The following is a 19,157-nucleotide window of genomic DNA, read 5'->3' as shown; positions in this document are numbered from 1 at the left end:
GTCTTTAATTATTTCCTCTCTGTTTGCGATATCAATCAACGTTAATAGTATTTTCCTGTGCACTTGTGTTTGCTCTGCAAAAGGTGTGATGTTTACGAGTGTTACGGGGAGGGGAAAAAAAGTTCTTCGAAACGAAGCCATTTTTTGCTGTTTTGCACGATCAAACGTATTACTTTATATAATCTTATTGCGCAGAGCAGAGCTATACCCCTGTTCTGAGTAGCTATCAGTGCGGTCAGCATTTTAAGTGATATTATTTTTCATTAGCTAAAGAATCAACAACAATCTTTTCGCGAAACCGACTACGATTCGGGTACGGGTTACTCAACCACGCAAAACTTTCGATATTTTGTGCTTTAAGTTGCCTATCCACATGCTACGTAGTTTTACCACTCTTACATATATGTACAATATCTAATTTTAAGCTGATAATTAGTTATGCGAGCTGTCCCATGTGTACGTGCGGGGAGACGTTTAGTGTCCTAATTTGAAAACAGAAGAAGGAAAAACCACGGTGATAGGGAACCAGTGTGGGCATGTTTAAAGTAATTTATTTTATGGATTCTCCAAGCACGAAGAGCAAGCGCCCGGCAGTTTGTCCGAGGTTACTGCCGCGAGGCACGAAAGCTAGCAACAAAGGCGCTATAAACAGAAAGAGGTATGTGTAGCAATGCAAAAAAAAGGGTAAACCATTTCTGCGTGTGATAAGTGATAAGTGATTTCACCAACCAAACAAGTTATACAGTGCACAGGAGGTTTGGGTGACGAAAAGGGATTCTGAAACCGGAACGGAAAATAACGGATAAGGACGCGGCGTCGCGAGGCGCGTTTGCTCTCACGATCAGTACCCACGTGTCACATTTTCTGTCGCTCGTGCGTTTAGAATTTCTAGGAGCATCATATTAGGAACACATTGTAGGGCACTAGGGTTTGGGAAGGTATGGAAAGGAAGAAAAAATACAACAACAACGGGATGACGGGATGGACACAATAAAGAACCCAAATTTTGAAACAATCGCGATGAGTGTGGTCTTTTCGTGTTGATGGCGTTTTCACATTTTCGTCACAGTATGAAAGAAATGGGCCGGTCTGGTGGTACAGTCGTCAACTCGTACGACGTAACAACATGCCCGTCATGGGGTTCAAGTCCCGAATAGACCGTGCCCCCATACGTAGGACTGACTATCCTGCTATGGTAATAAAAAGTCACTGAAAGACAAGCACTTCACTAGTAGGTACAGGCAGGCCTTGACCGACAGCGGTTGTTGTGCCAAAGAAGAAGATGAAAGAAATGACTTATGTTTGCAGTAAATACTTTTATAACCGAATCTTAGACATTGTAGGTAAAGCTAAATGGCAATCCTAGCTTTACAGGGGTTTCCAAGCCAATCTCCAATCTGCACAGCGTATTCTTGTATTCATCGCTTGCAAGATGTTTTTCAACAGCTTTCACATGTATTTGCATCAAAATAAAATTTAGAATCTTCCACATGATTTTCAACACATAACATAGAACTGTTAAACTCAAAACCAGCTTGTGATGTGTTGAAAATCATACGAAAGAACTGCAAAATATTTGTGTTGTAAATACAACATTTGACATGTGTTGAAAAACATCTCGCAAGCAATGATAAATGTTATTTAGATTCACATTATTACGGCTTTGGCCGTATTGTAATGAAAAATGTTATTGGAAATTGACTCCAATTCCAAGTCAGTTTCACCGCGTACAAGAAGTTATTTCACATCGCTCTGATATTTCATTTTCATCATATTTTTTTTAATTTATTCAGCATGATTTTCAACAGTTCAACAGTCTGTTTATATCGGTTTTTCCCTGGGGTCACGCATACGGGATCACATTGCACATTACATTGAAATTTTAAGTGTTGAAAATCATTTTGAAGAAATTTAAGATTATGATGATGGAAATGAAACGTCAAATCGATGTATAATCACATTTTTAATTATCACATTTTATATTTTGGATGATCTATAATAGACCACAGAATCGGCATTTCAATTATGCAATACATCGAATAAATAAGTAGTTTAAAAAGGTAAATAAAAATCAACAAAAATACAGTGTCGAGTGTACTTTATGGGTCAGATACACTATAAAATTAAAAAAAAAAAAAAACAATTTTGCGAAACGAATTTATTCACCGAAACTATTCACCTTTTCAATGATATTGAAAATTTAACCCCCTTTTTGAAATTCATTCATATTGCTTTGAATGCCACATAACTGTACGAATCAAAACCTTCAAATCTCCAATGAATCGAGTCTTTGTATGCTCGGAACTGTCTAAATCGAATTCGTTAAACCATTCCAACTGCACGCAATACGGCATCGTCCAAGTACGGTTGTAACGCAAATAAATTAATCAATTAAATTTAAATTAAATTAATTTCCTAACATGTTAACCTTTTCACTGATGAATCCTGCAGTTAAACCACCCACCATACACCGTTTGTTCATATTAATTTTATTGCACAACATAATTCAACTCCTGTTACATTGACAGCGATCGATGAGCAATTATCAGTACTGCGGTAGCGCTCTATTGCATTTTTTCTGCCCCAAAAACGTCAAATCTTTTTTTTTTCTCGGTACAAATTAAAACGTTTCCCCATTCACGACACCGATTCCGCAACGGCATCAGCATCTCTCACCCTCTCACCCTGCCGGCAAAATATGCACACTCCAGCACATCCGAGCCCCCATGTGCGTGTGTGAAGAGTGGCACATCCGAGGAACCCCCAGTGCGAAGAGCAACACAAAATGAACCCAACCCGGTCGCGGTTCGTTTTACCGGTCACGTTGCAACAGACGTGAATATCGGTGACAGACCGAGCAACCCCCACCCTCCTCCATCCCGCCCGCAACGTAGTCTTTCCGCTGGAGAACGAAACCGCCACCTTAAACACACACCAATGGCTCTTCCGTTTTTTCGTTTCTTTACCAAACAACACCACACGAAGAAGACATAACAAAATTAATACCGGCCCATACGTAACCAACCTCCACAAATCCATCCCTCCTCCCCCTCTCCGCTTGAACGTGCAACAGAAAGGAGACGGCGGGTAACGGGCAAGAAGTCCTTTTCTAACAGACACGCTACCAAACACACTCCACTTGGTAGATTTTCCACCAAACCGTGGAACCTGACACACACACACACACACACCGGCGCAAGTTCATTGCTGGTGCTTCAGGGCAGGGGTGTTCATTTTCCAGCCACCAAGCGACAGGTTTGTCAAACCACTTGCAGCTACGCCCGTATGTGCGCACCCAGCGAGTGCCAACTGCTCTGATGATACACAAATTGATATAGTAGTCATCGCACGTAAACGGAATGAACACCAACCGATTCATTTGTCGGCTACCACCATTCCAAACACCAAAAAGGAAGGGGGGGGGGGAGGAAGGCGAGGTAGTGAGAGGTCCCCCTTTGAAGCTTAACTACTGGGTAGGGGCAGCCAATCCGCCCACCGTCCGTCGTTAGCTCGCTCTCCTGCACGCGAAACGACAAGGTTTGACACGTGAAAGCAACGGCAACGCGGGGGGATGGTAGAGAAAGAAAACAAACAGCGAAGGAAAACCTTTCAGCACAGCCCCGGGATTATGATGGAACCGGCGGACAGACGGCCCGGTCTACGATCAGTCCGTTGTCAACAGTCGTCCGGAACGGTTCGGTTTTCAGCCCGCTCTCTCGCTGATTCATAGCCGTGTGCGCGTTAGTCGTTCGTTCGACGTTTGTGGTTCAGAAGACCATACACACCATAGATACACCCGGTAGGGATAGGTGTGCGAGTGCTTGTACGTGTGTGTGTGTGTGTTTGTGAATTTTTAAATTGAATAAAACGGGAAGTTTTTCTTAATATTAAGTACCATACAGTAGCACAAAAAAAACCCCCCCGAATCAATGGCAATTTGAAGTGGAAATGGAAAATGTGTGGTGTGGTGAAATTAAAATTCATTGAGTGTGTGTAATCAACCCAACATAAGAGGCAAATGAAAACCTCACCTTTCGGCCGGAAAAACAGAGCCATGAAGCCCCCCCTCGGTGTGTCCTGGCAGCTGGGGCCGTTTATTAAACAGTAGCCCATCCTTTCGTTGTAATTACCTTTCCTAATCAACTTCCCCGCAAGGCTTCAGCCATTGATGCAAAAAGGAGTTTTGCGCCCTGTTTTGTGACTTTAAGCATGCAATAACGTATCAGCACACACATCGCGCAACTGCGTAAGCGTGCCGAATCCTTAGAAACGGGATTTCATTTCCTCGCACAAAGCGTCTGTTCCGTATGCCGCAGTGGGCAAGTGTTCGGTCGAGCCGCGTGCCGTGAAACGGTTAATTGAACAGTGATGCCAACGCCATGACGTCGTGTGCTTGAGAAGTGTAATGGCATTTACTGCTTTTGCGGAAGCATCATCAGCCACGGAAACCGCGTGACGCGAGCTCGAAAGATAGTCTTTAAGCACATTTCACACGATTGACGTCGCACCACAGATGTTGTCAATCGCTCTAGAGAGAGAAAGGGCTTGGAATGCCGCAGGGAGCAGGAGTTTGCTTGTGTCTAGAACATTCCAACGATCATGGACGGCAAGATCAACGATGATCTGCTGTCGCTGCTGCTGCTGCTGCTGCACCATTGTCCTAAGGATTCGCTCGGTTGGTTGAATTTCAAATGAGCACACAGCTCGGGCTCCACCGTCGCTCTTGTCCCGGCGGCCCCCAAAACGCTACTGGCAGATGCTGTGTACATTTGCATCGTAAGGTTTGACACGGGACGACAAACGAGAAAACTATCCCCTGCTCTCCAACGGTGGACTCTCCTGACTGATCATTCAAACATCGTGGCGTATCGGAAAGATGGTGGTGTGTTTGTGAAATCCGACAGCACTTTTTGATGACGGTTATGAGGGACGTGTGCACAACGATCCTTCCAAATGCGCCAAAGGTGTATAAATTTTAATCTAAAAAGCGGAACGTACGCGGACCACAGTCGTGCGTAGCCTGACATCGGGCAGTCCCTATTGGGACGAGTGAGGAGATGCTGCGCACTGCGTGAGGAGATGACATCCGTGTCGTGATGGAACCGAAAATGAGATGCCAAGGCGTCTCAAAACAAGCCAGCAGCAGATCATAAAGTATATAAGGGCAGTGCTTGATTTACATATCCTTCTCCCACTCCACCATCCCACAGCAAAGGTTGCTGTGGTTGATAGCGGAAAAAAGGTCGTCGCTCACAGCCGAGGAATCGATCGCGGCTGTATTCTAATGCGATCTTTGTGCTTTTCTGTCCAGTTTTAATATCAAGCTAAAGCCATTACTGACTGAGCATCATATCACATCAGCATTTAAGGCCGCACACCGTTGGCTATTTATTTCTCATCCCTTACGCCGGGCTTTTACTTTCAACAATAGCACTACACGGTCGGCAACAATTGTTTGTTAAACTTTTCGCTTTCATGATGTTTCAAAATAGAACGACACTTTTCGACTTCCTCCTTCCGGGCATTACTCCCTTCCAAGCAAGCAGCAAGAAGAACAACCCACCGGATACAATGTTAGGGTGGAGGTAGCTAGGCATTTGTGGCATAAGTCCAACCCCAACCGACCTCCGCCACGCGTGTTGGAAAGGTGGGCGCAGCGAGTATGATAGCGTTCATAACACTGCACCCAGCCACACCACTACAGCATCACGAGCCGTAATCGACAAAATCCGTAAAATTACCCTCGGCATGTTCAAGTGTTCCAATTGTGCTCTCCACCCGGTTCCCTAGATGGGACGTGAAATTATACATACGTGGGTGTGCGTGTGTGTGTGTGAGAGATACTGACCAAGTTTATAACCCACCCACCCTTGCTACATACATCACTTGCAGGCACAGAGTGGAAAACAGTGATGTGGTGAGTAGCGGGACACAGCTATAGCTTTACGCGCACGTTTTCCAACCAACGCTACGTTACCTAACGACGCGACGCGCGGGGAATGGAGAAGGGTCACGGAATAGAGCATAGAGACTCAGATTACGAGGAAAAGCGATAGAAAGACGCACGATACAGGGGTGGAGAATGTCGGAAAAGCTGATGGAAATGGAGCAGCCCGGTGTGGAGCACACGGGAACGCAAAGGGACAGCGTTGCGGCTCGGCCCCGAGAAAATTGTCTACACAAGCAAGCAGGGATCTGGGCCGGCGGACAAAACAAAAACAGCAGCAGGGAGGGCTACCTTTGCCACATTGTTTGCATACACACAGTCGACTGACGGTGAAGAATGTTTTCATCGAACCGGGATGAAGATGTTGCGGCACTATTTTAAACGCAAGGAGCCAATGCTGGATTCATGTGGATTCATTGAGGAAAGTTTCAATTGATTTATTTCTAGATCTAGTCAGAAATAGTGAACCTCACTTACTTCAGAACAGGTTATTCATATCCAGGACACATTTGTGTATTGATGAAGTGGTAATGGAGAATGGAGGACAGACTTTTGTACCATTTTTGGAAACAGATTGGTGCTCGACAAACTCTCCATCTTCGGTACTGTTTCGCATAACATCATACCTTTAACAAGCTAGTTTTACAGGGTTTTCTAGGGCTTCTCATAGTTGTGGGACACTTCGTTAACGCTTTGTAATGTGAAGTGATCTTCATACGATGGAAATTTGGACAGGCTCCTTGGAAATTCCTATTGGATTTGTCCAACAATGGTGCTATAAACTCGAATAGGAATTACATTAGATTCATTTCACTTAAGAGTCAATACAGGGTTTCTCTAGCCCGGTTAAGATCGGAAGCGAATAATTCGATCACGTAGCATACATTTCAACAATGCGTTTGGTAACAATGGAAACTCAAATAATCTGTCATTGGTTGCTCGGTACACGCTCGACATTCATTTGACAATGTTGAATGTTGGGATTTTACGGAATGGAAATTAAGCTTACAGTGTTGAGCAGGCTAGAGAAACACTGTAAATTGTCCCACAACTATGACAACTCCTGGAAAACCCTGTAAAAGTCCTTCGCTAAAGCCAACACAACATCTATTGTAACTCGTTATGCGTTATGTTATGTGGTTTGAGGGACGCTTCCCCGTAACGCTCCGTTTGGGTCGATCAGCTGAACTTGAAATCGCTATTTAATCGCACATCTTCCCACTGATCTTCCATTAGAACATGCTGTGGCGTTCTGGCCTGTGCGCGCTGCAGCACACCAACACAACTACCGGTGTCTGTGTTCTGCCTAACAATGGCCGCCCGTTACGACACTTCTCGTGGTGCAACATGTGACTTTCCGGTGCATGACAATGAAAGACACCGGTGGTGGTGGTATAGGGTGTGTTTTTATGGAGACTACCCCCACCACTACCGGACCCCACAGCTACCCCCTCACTCAGCACACACACACACACACACACACACACACACACACACACACCGAGGGATGGTGTTGGACGGGGTGCTTACCATAACACGTAATCGATCGTGTGTGCTGCTATAGGCTCACTAAGTGTCTTACACCGTGAGGAAGTATGCGTAACGCTACCCCCGGCGCGCTGTTTGCAATCGCTTGCTCACACGTTCTACGCCATGCTGTTCCCATCGTTCCCCCGCATGTTCTACACTTCACCCGGCTGGACTTTCATTTTGTACACCGTGGTTCTGTGTGAGAGAGAGAGAGGGTTTTTTTTTTCTTTCAACTGCAGTGAGTCCCCAGGGCAGAGAAGGAACAGAAGAGCCCCCGCGTTGTACACTTTGGTCAGCAAAATCGAGGGCAAATTTGCTCCATTCCTGGGCGATCCGGACAAAAAGGAAAAAGTGAAGCAGCTTAGCAATGGATACGTTTGTGTGTGTGTGTGTGTGTGTGTGTGTGTGTGTGTGTGTGTGTGTGTGTGTGTGTGTGTGTGTGTGTGTGTGTGTGTGTGTGTGTGTGTGTGTGTGTGTGTTATGATGATGAACGTTTGCCGCTTTGCCGTACAACCCTCTCCCTCTAGTGAGCTTCTCTGACCGTAATCGAAAGGCAGTATTGCCTGCCTAGTAACTAGTCAACGGTCGCACAGTGGCCGTAACGGATGTGCATTCAGCACCTCACAGCAAAGTGTATCCTGGGTGCAATTTTCTAGCTTAGTTTTCAAGTGAATACAATCCAGATAGCACAGCCATTATTGTACATCATCATGTGCTATATTGTAATTTGAGTAAGTTTATCACACAAAAAAAAGAAATAAACCATTTCTGTAGATGAAACATATCTGTAACGGCTTTAAAGCAAGCAAGCTTTTATGCTACATTAAAAATACATTCGCTACTGTACTGGTCCAACCCCAAAGCTCCTATGACCTGGGGCAAGAACATCAGACGCAATTCACGCGCGATTCTGTAATGGTCGCCAGCCGCCCGCCCAACAAACATCCAGCACTATCACCTCTCTACGGTTGCCGCCATCATCGCGCATCACGGTGGCGCAACGGTGCACTAGAGGACTAGCGCGCGAGCGCGGGTAACCTCGACAGCGGTAAACAACGGCGACGGCACATGCCGCGACATGTGAGAACGATGCGCGAATGACGCCGCACCACCACCCATACAGCTGTCTACAGACACACTATCATCATCACCACCACCGATCAAGTGTGTTGTACAGCGGCAAATGCAAATAAAATTGCTGCTAGCGCTAGTGCAATTGCGCTTGGGGCTCTGCTATCGCGTTTGTTCGCTGCGGATGCGGTATAGAATGGAAAAAAGGTGGTTTTGTTCGTTTGTGATAGTGGCAACAGGTGGCACACGCAAAGCGTTCGCAACGTTGGTGCAATCTATGTGAAGGTTTATCGTTTAAATTTTATGATAAAATTATATTTCAAATGTGTTGCAAAGCTAAAAACATCAGAAAGAACCGTTAGGGTTCACAGTGAATAAGTTGTGCCGTGTTCACGTGTTTCCTGGGTGATCTAGGTAGAGCAATACACACATTACACTACTTCCTGATACGTCTGGCCCATCTTCTAATCAAATAGTGCACACAAAAAACGTACATTGCTGTGTCCGCGCTTGTGTGCTCATTGTGTGGGTGTGTTGTGGTAGAAAAATGGACCTTATTGCAGAATCGCTCAATCACTTCAAAGCGCCGGAAAGGATCCTGCAATGTATGCACTCAGTGTTTAACGAAAGTGCGCTTACTCTGTGGCGTTTGGAGCAGAAACACTTCAGATGCCTTTTCTTCCATTCGTTGCCATTAAAACGCTCAACTAATCAAACTAATCAATGTGTGTGGCTATTCTTGCTCCTATCATACCTTAACCCTTTTCTAATATAGCTAAGCAGATCCAGACATACGGTAGCCGCGTGCCGAGGTGCAGTGCAGTGCGTTTTAATGTTTAACAGTGTACCGTACAATCCCGAGTGCGAAGTGGTCGTACGCTTACGACAAAAACATAACTCTAGTGTAATTTTACACACACAGTAATAGGGGTGGAGAACCTCCCGGTTTCAAGTGAGCAGTGATTTCAGTTTTTGTTTTCAGGAAGAAACGATAGTGCAAGAAATAAAAATCGCCTGACCAGGGCAGCACACAAAATGTCCACCACCGGCATGGAGAACCTTGAGGGTGCGGACTCGACGCACAACACCAAGGTGTCCGATTCCGCTTACTCAAACAGTTGCAGCAACAGCCAGTCGCAAAGGAGGTTAGTCGATCGTTGCTTGAAATGTGTATCTTGAGCTTTTACTGTAAAATAATAGCATTTACATAACACGTCTGTGGGGAATGCACCTGACTGGTCCACCTGAGAGCAATGAGCGGGCATTTCTGTTTTATGTCAATCTTTTTTTTTTGCCATTTATAGTACAATCTTGACCCTAGTTTTATCGCGAGTTTTAACGTGATTTCCTAGTTAGCTGCGCTGTTGGGCATCCAGAGGGCGCCACCTTTCAAAATTATTTTTAATGTGAATGGACCGTGCCCCCATACGTAGGAGTTACTATCCTGCTATTGGTAATCAATAAGTCACTGAAAGCCAAGCCTACTAGTGGGTACAGGCACGCCTTGACCGACAACGGTTGTTGAGCCAATGAAGAAAAAGAAGATTATAGTTGCTTCCTAAAAAATATAACAACCAAAAGCTCTTATATGTTTAGCTTTGTTCTTTACAATATCCTTTCCGTTATCTTATATTCAAATTGCTTTACTTCATGGAGGTGGTAAAAGGGCATCGAAATGATTTCACAAAAGTTCAAGCAGATGCTAAACTAGAGTTCAGAGTACATAGAAACAACAGAAAGCTTCCAGGAAAAATGCGCTCTGTCGTGTATTATAAAGTAACACAAGTATTATAAAGCATTATGAAGTGTTTTTTTTTTCTGTGCATTTTTGATAATGACTATCATGTTTAAAACATGATGTCTTTTGAAAATATCATTAAAATCACATTTCTAACGTACACTACACATACACATATCTTGGTTTAAGTTCAAACTCAAAGCCTGAGGACTGAACACACTGAACAGCCACAGTAACGAAAACGAAATGACAACCGAAAAATAACGCTTTTCAATGTCCACAATAAACCACGGAGGATATTTTACTATCATTATGATGAGAAAACTTGTAAAAAATCACTAAAACCTACGTTTAATTGTTGGTATGCGCTGCGGAACGAAACAAACAGCAATTTTGATTGGATTTCGCTGCGCCTGTGGGTTGAACAAAGAAGGCGTTACGAGGCGTTACGAGGCGTTACATTTCATCTGTCACATGGTTCGTTACGGTACTTGGTTTGCTTGGTGTGAATAAATCAAAGAAAAATTAACTCCAAAGTCCACCTGTAAACAAGTGTGCAATGGTAGCACTCCTTCATTATTATCATTATTATTATTAGTATTAGTATTATTATTTTAAAGGTTAAAAGATTCAGCATGTTCAGTGTTGGCCTAGTTTGAGGTTACAGAATGGTTTTAGTAGTTTTCCATTTTTTTTTTGCAACAAAAACTTTCAACCAATTTAACAAAAATATTAATGAACGATCAAATCGTAAAACAATTGCAGCAAATTTAAGCAAACACTGAAAAATCCTCGTGAAGCCTTGTGTTATTTCTCAGTTCTTGAAATACACACGAGTGCTGCCAAAGTTCCATTTTCCTGTATGTAGCCTCGTTATATTTTAGTATTAACTAAGTAAATTGTACAAACGAGCAATTAGCACGACAAGACTTTATTTTCTTTAACACGGAAGGCTTTACACAAAATTATTGTCGAAACACATTATTTATTTTCAACAGCCGAACAGAAACACATTTTTATGTAAGAGAGCAGCAGCATAATGACATGGGTGACAACAACTGATACAAACAAACCATCATTCCCAAAAACAAAACGTATTAACAGCATCGGAGTATCCTGCTTTCGTAAATAAAAAAAGACCCACTAAGCAGCCCCTAACGCCGCTGGCAGACACGTTTCGGAAGCCCGTTTCCACGGGACTCACGTCACGTGTTGTGGTGTTGTCGAAGTTTTTGCTCTGCTCCGCTCTATAGAGAAGGGCGCGTATTGCATGTGTTTGGTCCCGCGCAAATGCCAACCGCAATCGCTAAATGTGACACGATTGCGATGAATAACTCCCAAAAAGTTGACTTTTAAATCCATTAACGCGAAATGACGCGAAATGAAGCAAATTACAAATAGCACCATAAAATTCCATAGCACCATCATTCAGATGCAATTTCCACAGGTGTTTCTTGTTCAATTTGCTTCATTAAACTTCCCGCTTTGAAATATCGTGTTTTTTTTTCTGAGGAAAACAAGCATTCCGCAAAAATCATTCACAATTTACACCTTCGCTCGATTTATCCGGAACCCGTTTTGCACTCACAAGGCAACGTTGCTAACCGTGCTTGACATTTAACGCTTCCCTCTTTGCAGCGGCAGCTCCAAGTCACGCCACAGTGGCAGCAACTCGTCCGGCAGCAGCGGTTACGGCGGCAAGGCGTCGACGCAGGCCAGCAGCATTGCGCCGCTGCCCCAGGCGGCAGCCAAGCGCACCAAGGACAAGGAGCGCAAGAAGAAGAAGCTAAAGACGTCCACCGACAGTGGCACCGTACCGGCGCCGAACGGTTCCGCCGGTCCCGGTGGCGTTACGGCCGGCACGGCACCAAATACAGCCCACGGCACGGTTGCCAACGCGAACGTCGCCAGCGATGTCGAGCAGCAGACGCTGGCACCCGGGGGCTGCGGTGAGCCAGAACCGATGGAAACGACCACCGGCAATTCCTCCGTCGCCAGCGTATCGGGCGAGCTGGGTGCCGTTGGTGCCGGAGCTGGAGGAATGCAGACGGCGACCCACGGCGGCGAGTCGAATGAGCATCACGAGCTGGGCTCGGTCACCGGAGGCAATGGGACAGCCGAGCTGGCCAGCGTGGAAGTGGCGGCCGCAGCCGCCGTGGCGCAGATTATTAATGAAGAAAGCAGTAAGTCCAGTCCACACTAGTGTTGTGTTTCATGAATCTTTCGTTGAGATTCATTCGCTTAAATCTTCGAATCGAAACTCCAAAGATTCATGAATCCCTAAAGAGGCATGAATCTGTACAGATTTATGGAACAGTGGTTATCTCGCAAGACCTAGCAATATTCCCGTCGTGGGTTCAAGCCTCGCCTTGACCATATATTCGTAGCAAGGACAATTCTATCCGGCTGCTTGTTACTTGTTAAATAGTCTCAATTCCTGAATAAACTGGTTAGGACCACACCAAGAAGAAAAAAGAAGAAGCTCAAGCTCTATAATTCTTTCGAAATTCATAAATCCTCAGAGCAAGCTCTTCAAATCTTTTGACATTATTCAATCCATAGAGATTCGTGAACTTTTGAAATGCATCTATCATCTGAGATTCATTGAGATTTTATGTATCTTTTGAGATTAACGAATCTTGAAATTCATAAATCATCCTGATCCAGATCCAGATTCAATTTGAATTAAAAAAAAACTCATGAATATTTTACTCATGAAGATCTCATCAATCTGAATCTGAATCGGATTCCCCCAATACTAGTCCACACATACCAAATATGCGGGTCCAGTTGAATGCTTACTAACACACTGTCTGTTGCCTTTCCCTAATGTTTCCTTGCAGCTAAAGATGACCGCAAACACCTGTCACAGGAACAGCTGCATCGTTCGGGTGGCGGTGTAACGCATGACGGTCGGCAGAAGAGTCTGGTCGCGCAAAGCATTCTGCCTGGACCGGCGCCACTACCAGCCGGTGTAGCCTCGATCGTGAATTCGATTGCGACCGGTGCCGGACTAAGAGCTGGCACCGTGTCCAGCAGTGGAACACTGTTGGGAGTGGTACAGCAGAAGCAGCAGCAGCAGCAACAACAACAACAACAGCAACAGCAGCAACAGCAGCAGCATCACGGTGGGATAAATCAATGCCAACAGAAGCAAACCCAGCATCATCATCATCACCATGGCGCCCATCAACATCCCAAGCAGCAGCATTCCTGCCTGCAGGATCCATCACTGGCGAAGCAAAAGCATGTGCCACAGCATCACTCTGCGCAACAGCAGCAGCCGCAGGATAAGCAACACCTGCAACCGCATCAGCAACAGCAACAGCAGCCGCAGCAGCAGCACCAGCAGCAACAACAACAACAGCAAGCCCAAACACAATCAAACACTCCGCGCACCAACAAGCCGGACGTGGAGGATGGCTTCTGCTGTGTCATCTCCATGCACGACGGGGTCGTGCTATTCACCACGCCGAGCATTACGCACAGCCTCGGCTTCCCCAAGGACATGTGGCTCGGCCGATCGTTTATCGACTTTGTGCACCCGAAGGATCGGGCCACGTTTGCGAGCCAGATCACGTCCAAGGTGGTGGTGCCGCTCGGCGAATCGAAAAGCGGCCAGAAGGACCAGAAAAACTCGCTGTACGTGATGCTGCGCAAGTACCGGGGGCTGAAGACGGCCGGCTTTGGCGTTACCAAAACGACGGTCAACTACGAACCGTACCGGCTGGTGCTGACGTTCCGCGAGGCACCGGCGGAGAATGCGGAAATCATGAGCGGCCGCAGCATACTGCTCATCATCTCGGCCACCCCGGTCAAGAGCGTGTACAAGGAGCCGAACGAGTCGCTGTGCGAGCGGGACCTCAAGTTTAGCACGCGCCACACCACGTCCGGGGTGCTGAGCTACGTCGATGGCAACTCGGTCGAATCGATCGGCTACCTGCCGCAGGACATTCTAGGTCGGTCCGTCATGGAGCTGTACCATCCGGACGATATGCCGATCCTGCGCAAAGCGTACGAAACGGTCATGGTGAAGGGGCAGACGGCTGGAGCTTCATTCGTCAGCCAGCCGTACCGGTTTCTGGTGAACAACGGGTGCTACATCGTGCTGAGCACCGAGTGGACCAGCTTCGTGAATCCGTGGTCGCGCGAGCTGGAGTTTGTGATCGGGCACCATCGCATCCTGCAGGGGCCGTCGATAGCGGACGTGTTTGCCGTGTCGCCGTTCTACTGCCAGACGCAGAACCAGTTCTCCGACGACACGCTGAAGGAGGCGAAGATGGTGGAGGAGCAGATACTGCGGCTGCTGAAGGAACCGGTCGCCAAGCCGTCCGACATGGTGAAGCAGGAGGTGTCGAAGCGGTGCAAGGCGCTCGCCTCGTTCATGGAGGAGCTGATGGACGAGGTGGCCCAGCCGGAGCTCAAGCTGAACCTGCTGAACGAGTCGGACTTTACGTTCTCGGAGCGGGACTCGGTGATGCTGGGCGAGATTTCGCCCCACCACGAGTACTTCGATAGCAAGAGCTCGTCGGAGACGCCGCCGAGCTACAACCAGCTGAACTACAACGAGAACCTGCAGCGGTTCTTCGACAGCCGGCCGGCCATGAACATCGAGGAGCAGATGAAGATGGACTCGTCCGGCGGCACGAACACGGAAACGATCGGGGACGAGCAGTCGCACGCGGTCAGCCCCAACCAGCGCGGGTTTAGTGCGAGCGGCGGCGGGGGCAGCGGCGGGTCGGCGGGAAATTTTAGCTCCGAAAGCAACGCGCAGATGGACAGCACGACCAACACGACCAGCAACACGGGCGGGACGGGCGGGACGGGCACGTCGTCGGGCGGCGGGGGCAGCTTCCAGCCGCCGACGCTGACGGAGGAGCTGCTCTGCAAGCACAACGAGGACATGCAGAAGGTGATGCTGAAGAAGCACCGGGAGGCGCGGATGGTGGCGCGCGGCACCGACAAGAACAAGAAGGGCCCACCGGACAAAGCCGGGTACGGGGGCGGCGCGGTCGGCCACGGGGTCAAGCGGGGCTCGTCCCACTCCTGGGAGGGGGACGCACACAAAACGATCAAGCACCAGCACAACCCGGACGGGGGCGGTTGCTCCGCGATGCTGCAGCAGCAGCAGCAGCAGCAGAAGATGGGCCCGGTTGCGCCGCACGCCCTGCAGCAGCAGCTGCTGATACAGCAGCAACAGCAGCAGCTGCAGCAGCAACAGCAGCAGCAGCAACAGCAGCAGCAAGCTCAGCAACAGCAACTGCAGCAACAGCAGCAGCAACAGCAGCAGCAGCTTTACCAGCAAACGAACATGCACATGCACTACAAGACGCAGCACGTCTCGCAACAGCTGCAGTACCATCACGCACTACAAGGCCAGGGGTCGGCCGCACTGCAGCAGACGGGCGGAGGGATACAAACCCACCTTCAGCAGCAGCAGCTGCTCCATCATCAACAGCAGCAGCAGCAGCAACACCAGCACCTTTCCCATGCCGCGCCTAGCCAGCAGCAGCAGCAGTATCCGTACCAAAGCACGTACCACAGCAACGGTCCAGTGCAGTCCACCGTCGCGGGCGAAAGCCTCCTCGCCGGTGGGAGCAACGCCAACCAACGCTCCACCTTCACGACACCCTCGATACTGGCGCCCCAGATGGCGTACGGGGGAGCACACACCACCGGCAGCAGCCTGACCGGGCGCACCGGCGACCTCTGGCCACCGTTCAGCGTGAGCGTCACGACGATGCAAGCGTCGGCCGGGGCCGGTTCCAGTGCCGCCAGCTTCGTACCATCGCACAGCATATTTCCCACCCTGTACTACATCCCGGCGGCGGCGGCGGCCGCAACGGCCGCCCCCCAGCCCGCCCCGATCACCGTGCCGTACATGGCGGCCGGTGTCATGTATCCGCATCCGCAGCTCTACCACCAGCAGTCGCTCCTGTACCCGCCGATGATGTACCACGCGATGCCTTACCAGCCGCTTCCACCACCGTGCGGGCTTGACAGTGACACCCGAAATGTAAGTGGCCCGGGGTAGTGAAACAAAAACAAAACCAAAGTGACACACACACAAACACACATTCACACAAATTCACACAAAACCATACGCACGCACACACACACACATGCTCTTCATCATCAACAACAACAACAATAACAACAACAACAACAACCACCACCACCATCATCACCCCCCGACACGTGTGTCACGGCAAGAGGGCCGTCAGCCCACAAGTGGTTGCCTCCTGCTGCCTGGGTTGCTTCCGGCATCCATCCAGTTTCGTGGGGACGGATGGGGACGCCAAAAAACAGAGAGGAAGCGGCCACCCCGCCCCGCGTATCAAATTACGTACGAGAATATGAGGTAAAAACAATCCTGATGAGGAGCGCACTTTCGCTTCGTGGCGCGCCGGCGATGGTCGCTACATACATTTAAGGATGCTTAGGCCGGGACTCTCGAACGGTGTGTAGGAGAGGCCCGGGGAGAGTGCTGTAGAACACTCATTTCAGACACTACACTCTCGGGTGAAACATCTGTACGAACTGTTTCTATTTTCTAGGAGCAGCATCGACCACAGGGGCATGCAGAATTTCTAATGTTGGATTCGGTTCACTGGTGATTTTTCCCCCTTTAGGTGCAGATTTGGCCGGGTTCGCCGCATGGTACTACTGCTGAGCACTGTGTTGCGGATGACATTGACGCACATGCATTGATCTTTTCCCTGTCCGCGGCCGTGGGTTTTTGTGGACCCCGGGGCGTCGTAAAGGCAACCGTTGAAACGTCCCAAGATCCTTGCACTAATCCCCATTTCTTCATATGCCATCCCTTCCCCGTAGCATCAACACCAACAGCACCAGCAACAGCAGCAGCAACAGCAGCAGCAGCAACAGCAGCAGCAACAACAACGACAGCAACAACAGCAGCAACAGGCACAACGGCTTCAACCACAGCCCGGCCACAACACGTCGACTGGCGGTCCCGGGCTAGCCACCCCCGGTGGGATATCGGTCAGTCTCGGCCTACCAGCGACCGGTCAGCCTTCCGCACAATCGGCCGAGGTGCCAGGTGTGCCGACCAACGCTGGCAGTGGTGGTGGCAAACACCCGGCACACATGACCGTGCCACCGTCGGCCGGTAGCGGTTCCCAGTCGCAAACACCCTTCCAGCGTCCGTCCTCGCAGGCCACCTCGGTCAAAGCGGAACCGGGCTCGGCATTGGGCAGCATCGCTTCCGCTTCGATCGTCGTCAATCGGGTGAGTAGTGTAGTGGTGTGCAGTGGCGGATTAACAAGGGTGAAGGCCCTAAGCGATCACACGAATGTAGGCCTTTCTGTAGGGTTGAGCGAGTAATAGTGAGAGGAATTCTAAACAAGAGAAGGATTTGGAGTCGGAGTCATGCGGAGTCGGGGTCGGAGGGGCAACGTGTTTGTGGTCAGGCATTTCATTTCGTGGTGATTTTTTTTCCTTTTCCGCTTGGCGCGTCCACTTCCTAAACAGGCCTTTGTTTCAAAGATTGGCGGTTCGAGTCGACCGGAGTCAGCAGGCGAATCCGGAAGACTCCGGACGACTCTGGACGACTCTGGATGACTCCGGACGACTTTGGACTACTCCGAATTACCCCGGACAACTCCGAATGACTCCGAACGGCTCCGGATAAGCAGTTCCTTCCGGGGTCGGATTGGAGTTGAATCCAGATTTTTGGCAACTTTACTCATAACTAGAGTGGAGTAGTAACAAGTCATCTCATACGCGGCACACAAAACCAGCACATTCCTGTCACTCCTGTCTTCTCATGTTCTCCCGTGTTGTGTGCTCCCTGTCTTCCGCAGGCTTTTTCGGAATCATCCAAGAAGGATCTCATCGATTCACCGCTCATCTCCAACGTCGACTGCACGGACTGTGCGCTGGACGAGGTGCACGACAAGCACTGCGACACGACCGCGACCGGCATTGACCGGCGGGTGAATGGCGCTGGCACACGGCGCACCGACTCCGGACAGGGTGATAAGCTCCCCATGGGCATCGGGATCGGTGGCACGGCCGGCAACAACGGTGGTGATCGCGATGGAGGAGGTGTTGGCGATGGCGGCGTTGTCGGACTGGGCGAGATAAGCGACGATATGGACGAGTCCAGCTTTTCCAGCTTCTACTCGAGCTTCCTCAAGACGGACAACTCGTCCGAGGGACAGAACGGTGCGGAGCGGAAAGAGTCGAGCGAGATGTGCTGGGAGAGTGGTTCGAACAATGCCACGGCCACCACCAACCGAATGCACGTGGATGGCGACGGGTCCGACAATCAGGCTGCACGTGACCGGGGTGGCAAGGGGAGTGGGGCGGGCGACGGTACGGGCACGATGGTGCGGCCCAGCGGTGCCAAGCGGCGCCCCAATCCGCCCTGGCTCGATAACGTCTGCCAGACAAAGGATCTCGTCTATCGGTATCAAATTAACGAACGGTCGCTCAAGGAGCTGCTGGATTCGGATAATTTGGCGTTGAAAAAAATCAGCCAGGTAAATGATGCACACAACGCACAAACAGTACCACCAAACAATGATGCTTACGCAAGAATATTTTCCCTTTTATCGTTTTCTTCCGCGACAGCCCATCCTGGTAAACGATCAGCTGGGTCAGCTGTACCTGGATCTCGAGCTGGAGGGCCTGTCGGCGAAGCTGTCGCTGAGCGAGGCGACCTCCGGCAGCAGCAGCGACGACTGCGACACCAAGGACAAAGCCAAAGTGAACAAGCGCAACATGAAGTACAGCAAGCTGGTGATGATCTACGAGGAGAATGCACCGTTCCCACCGCCGAACGAGTCGGAACCGTAGTCCTGTGCCATGGCCACCATGGCCGGCAGCGGTCTATGCCAGTATTCA

The 19,157-nt window shown here is 49.1% G+C and overlaps 1 protein-coding gene across 5 annotated transcripts; it reads left to right on the top strand.

Annotated features, from left to right (window-relative positions):
- The first annotated feature begins 3,682 nt into the window (after nucleotides 1–3,682).
- LOC121588009 lies at nucleotides 3,683–19,110 on the top strand. 5 transcript variants are annotated; one of them, XM_041905469.1, is made up of 8 exons: nucleotides 3,683–3,799; nucleotides 9,324–9,360; nucleotides 9,531–9,693; nucleotides 11,925–12,469; nucleotides 13,130–16,302; nucleotides 17,121–17,537; nucleotides 18,113–18,793; nucleotides 18,885–19,110. In XM_041905469.1, exons 3-8 carry the CDS (start codon nucleotides 9,584–9,586, stop codon nucleotides 19,107–19,109), a joined length of 5,151 nt encoding a protein of 1,716 aa, XP_041761403.1. In that variant the 5' UTR covers nucleotides 3,683–3,799; nucleotides 9,324–9,360; nucleotides 9,531–9,583; the 3' UTR covers nucleotide 19,110. The 5 variants fall into 5 exon arrangements, with proteins under 5 accessions (XP_041761403.1, XP_041761404.1, XP_041761400.1 ...); XM_041905470.1 differs by lacking the exon at nucleotides 9,324–9,360; XM_041905466.1 differs by having other exon boundaries at nucleotides 9,324–9,693.
- Nucleotides 19,111–19,157: the final 47 nt, after the last annotated feature.

This window comes from Anopheles merus, chromosome 2R (assembly GCF_017562075.2).
Source record: "Anopheles merus strain MAF chromosome 2R, AmerM5.1, whole genome shotgun sequence".
NCBI lineage: Eukaryota > Metazoa > Arthropoda > Insecta > Diptera > Culicidae > Anopheles > Anopheles merus.
Note: the sequence above shows the minus strand (reverse complement) of the source record. Positions and strands in the feature narration are given on the sequence as shown.

Coding starts and splice junctions, on each gene's coding strand:
- LOC121588009 (XM_041905470.1), top strand. CDS start 9,584: ATGTCCACCACCGGCATGGAGAACCTTGAGGGTGCGGACTCGACGCAC. Junction 17,538..18,112: donor CTTCGATCGTCGTCAATCGG/GTGAGTAGTGTA, acceptor TGTCTTCCGCAG/GCTTTTTCGGAATCATCCAA. Junction 18,794..18,884: donor CGTTGAAAAAAATCAGCCAG/GTAAATGATGCA, acceptor CTTCCGCGACAG/CCCATCCTGGTAAACGATCA.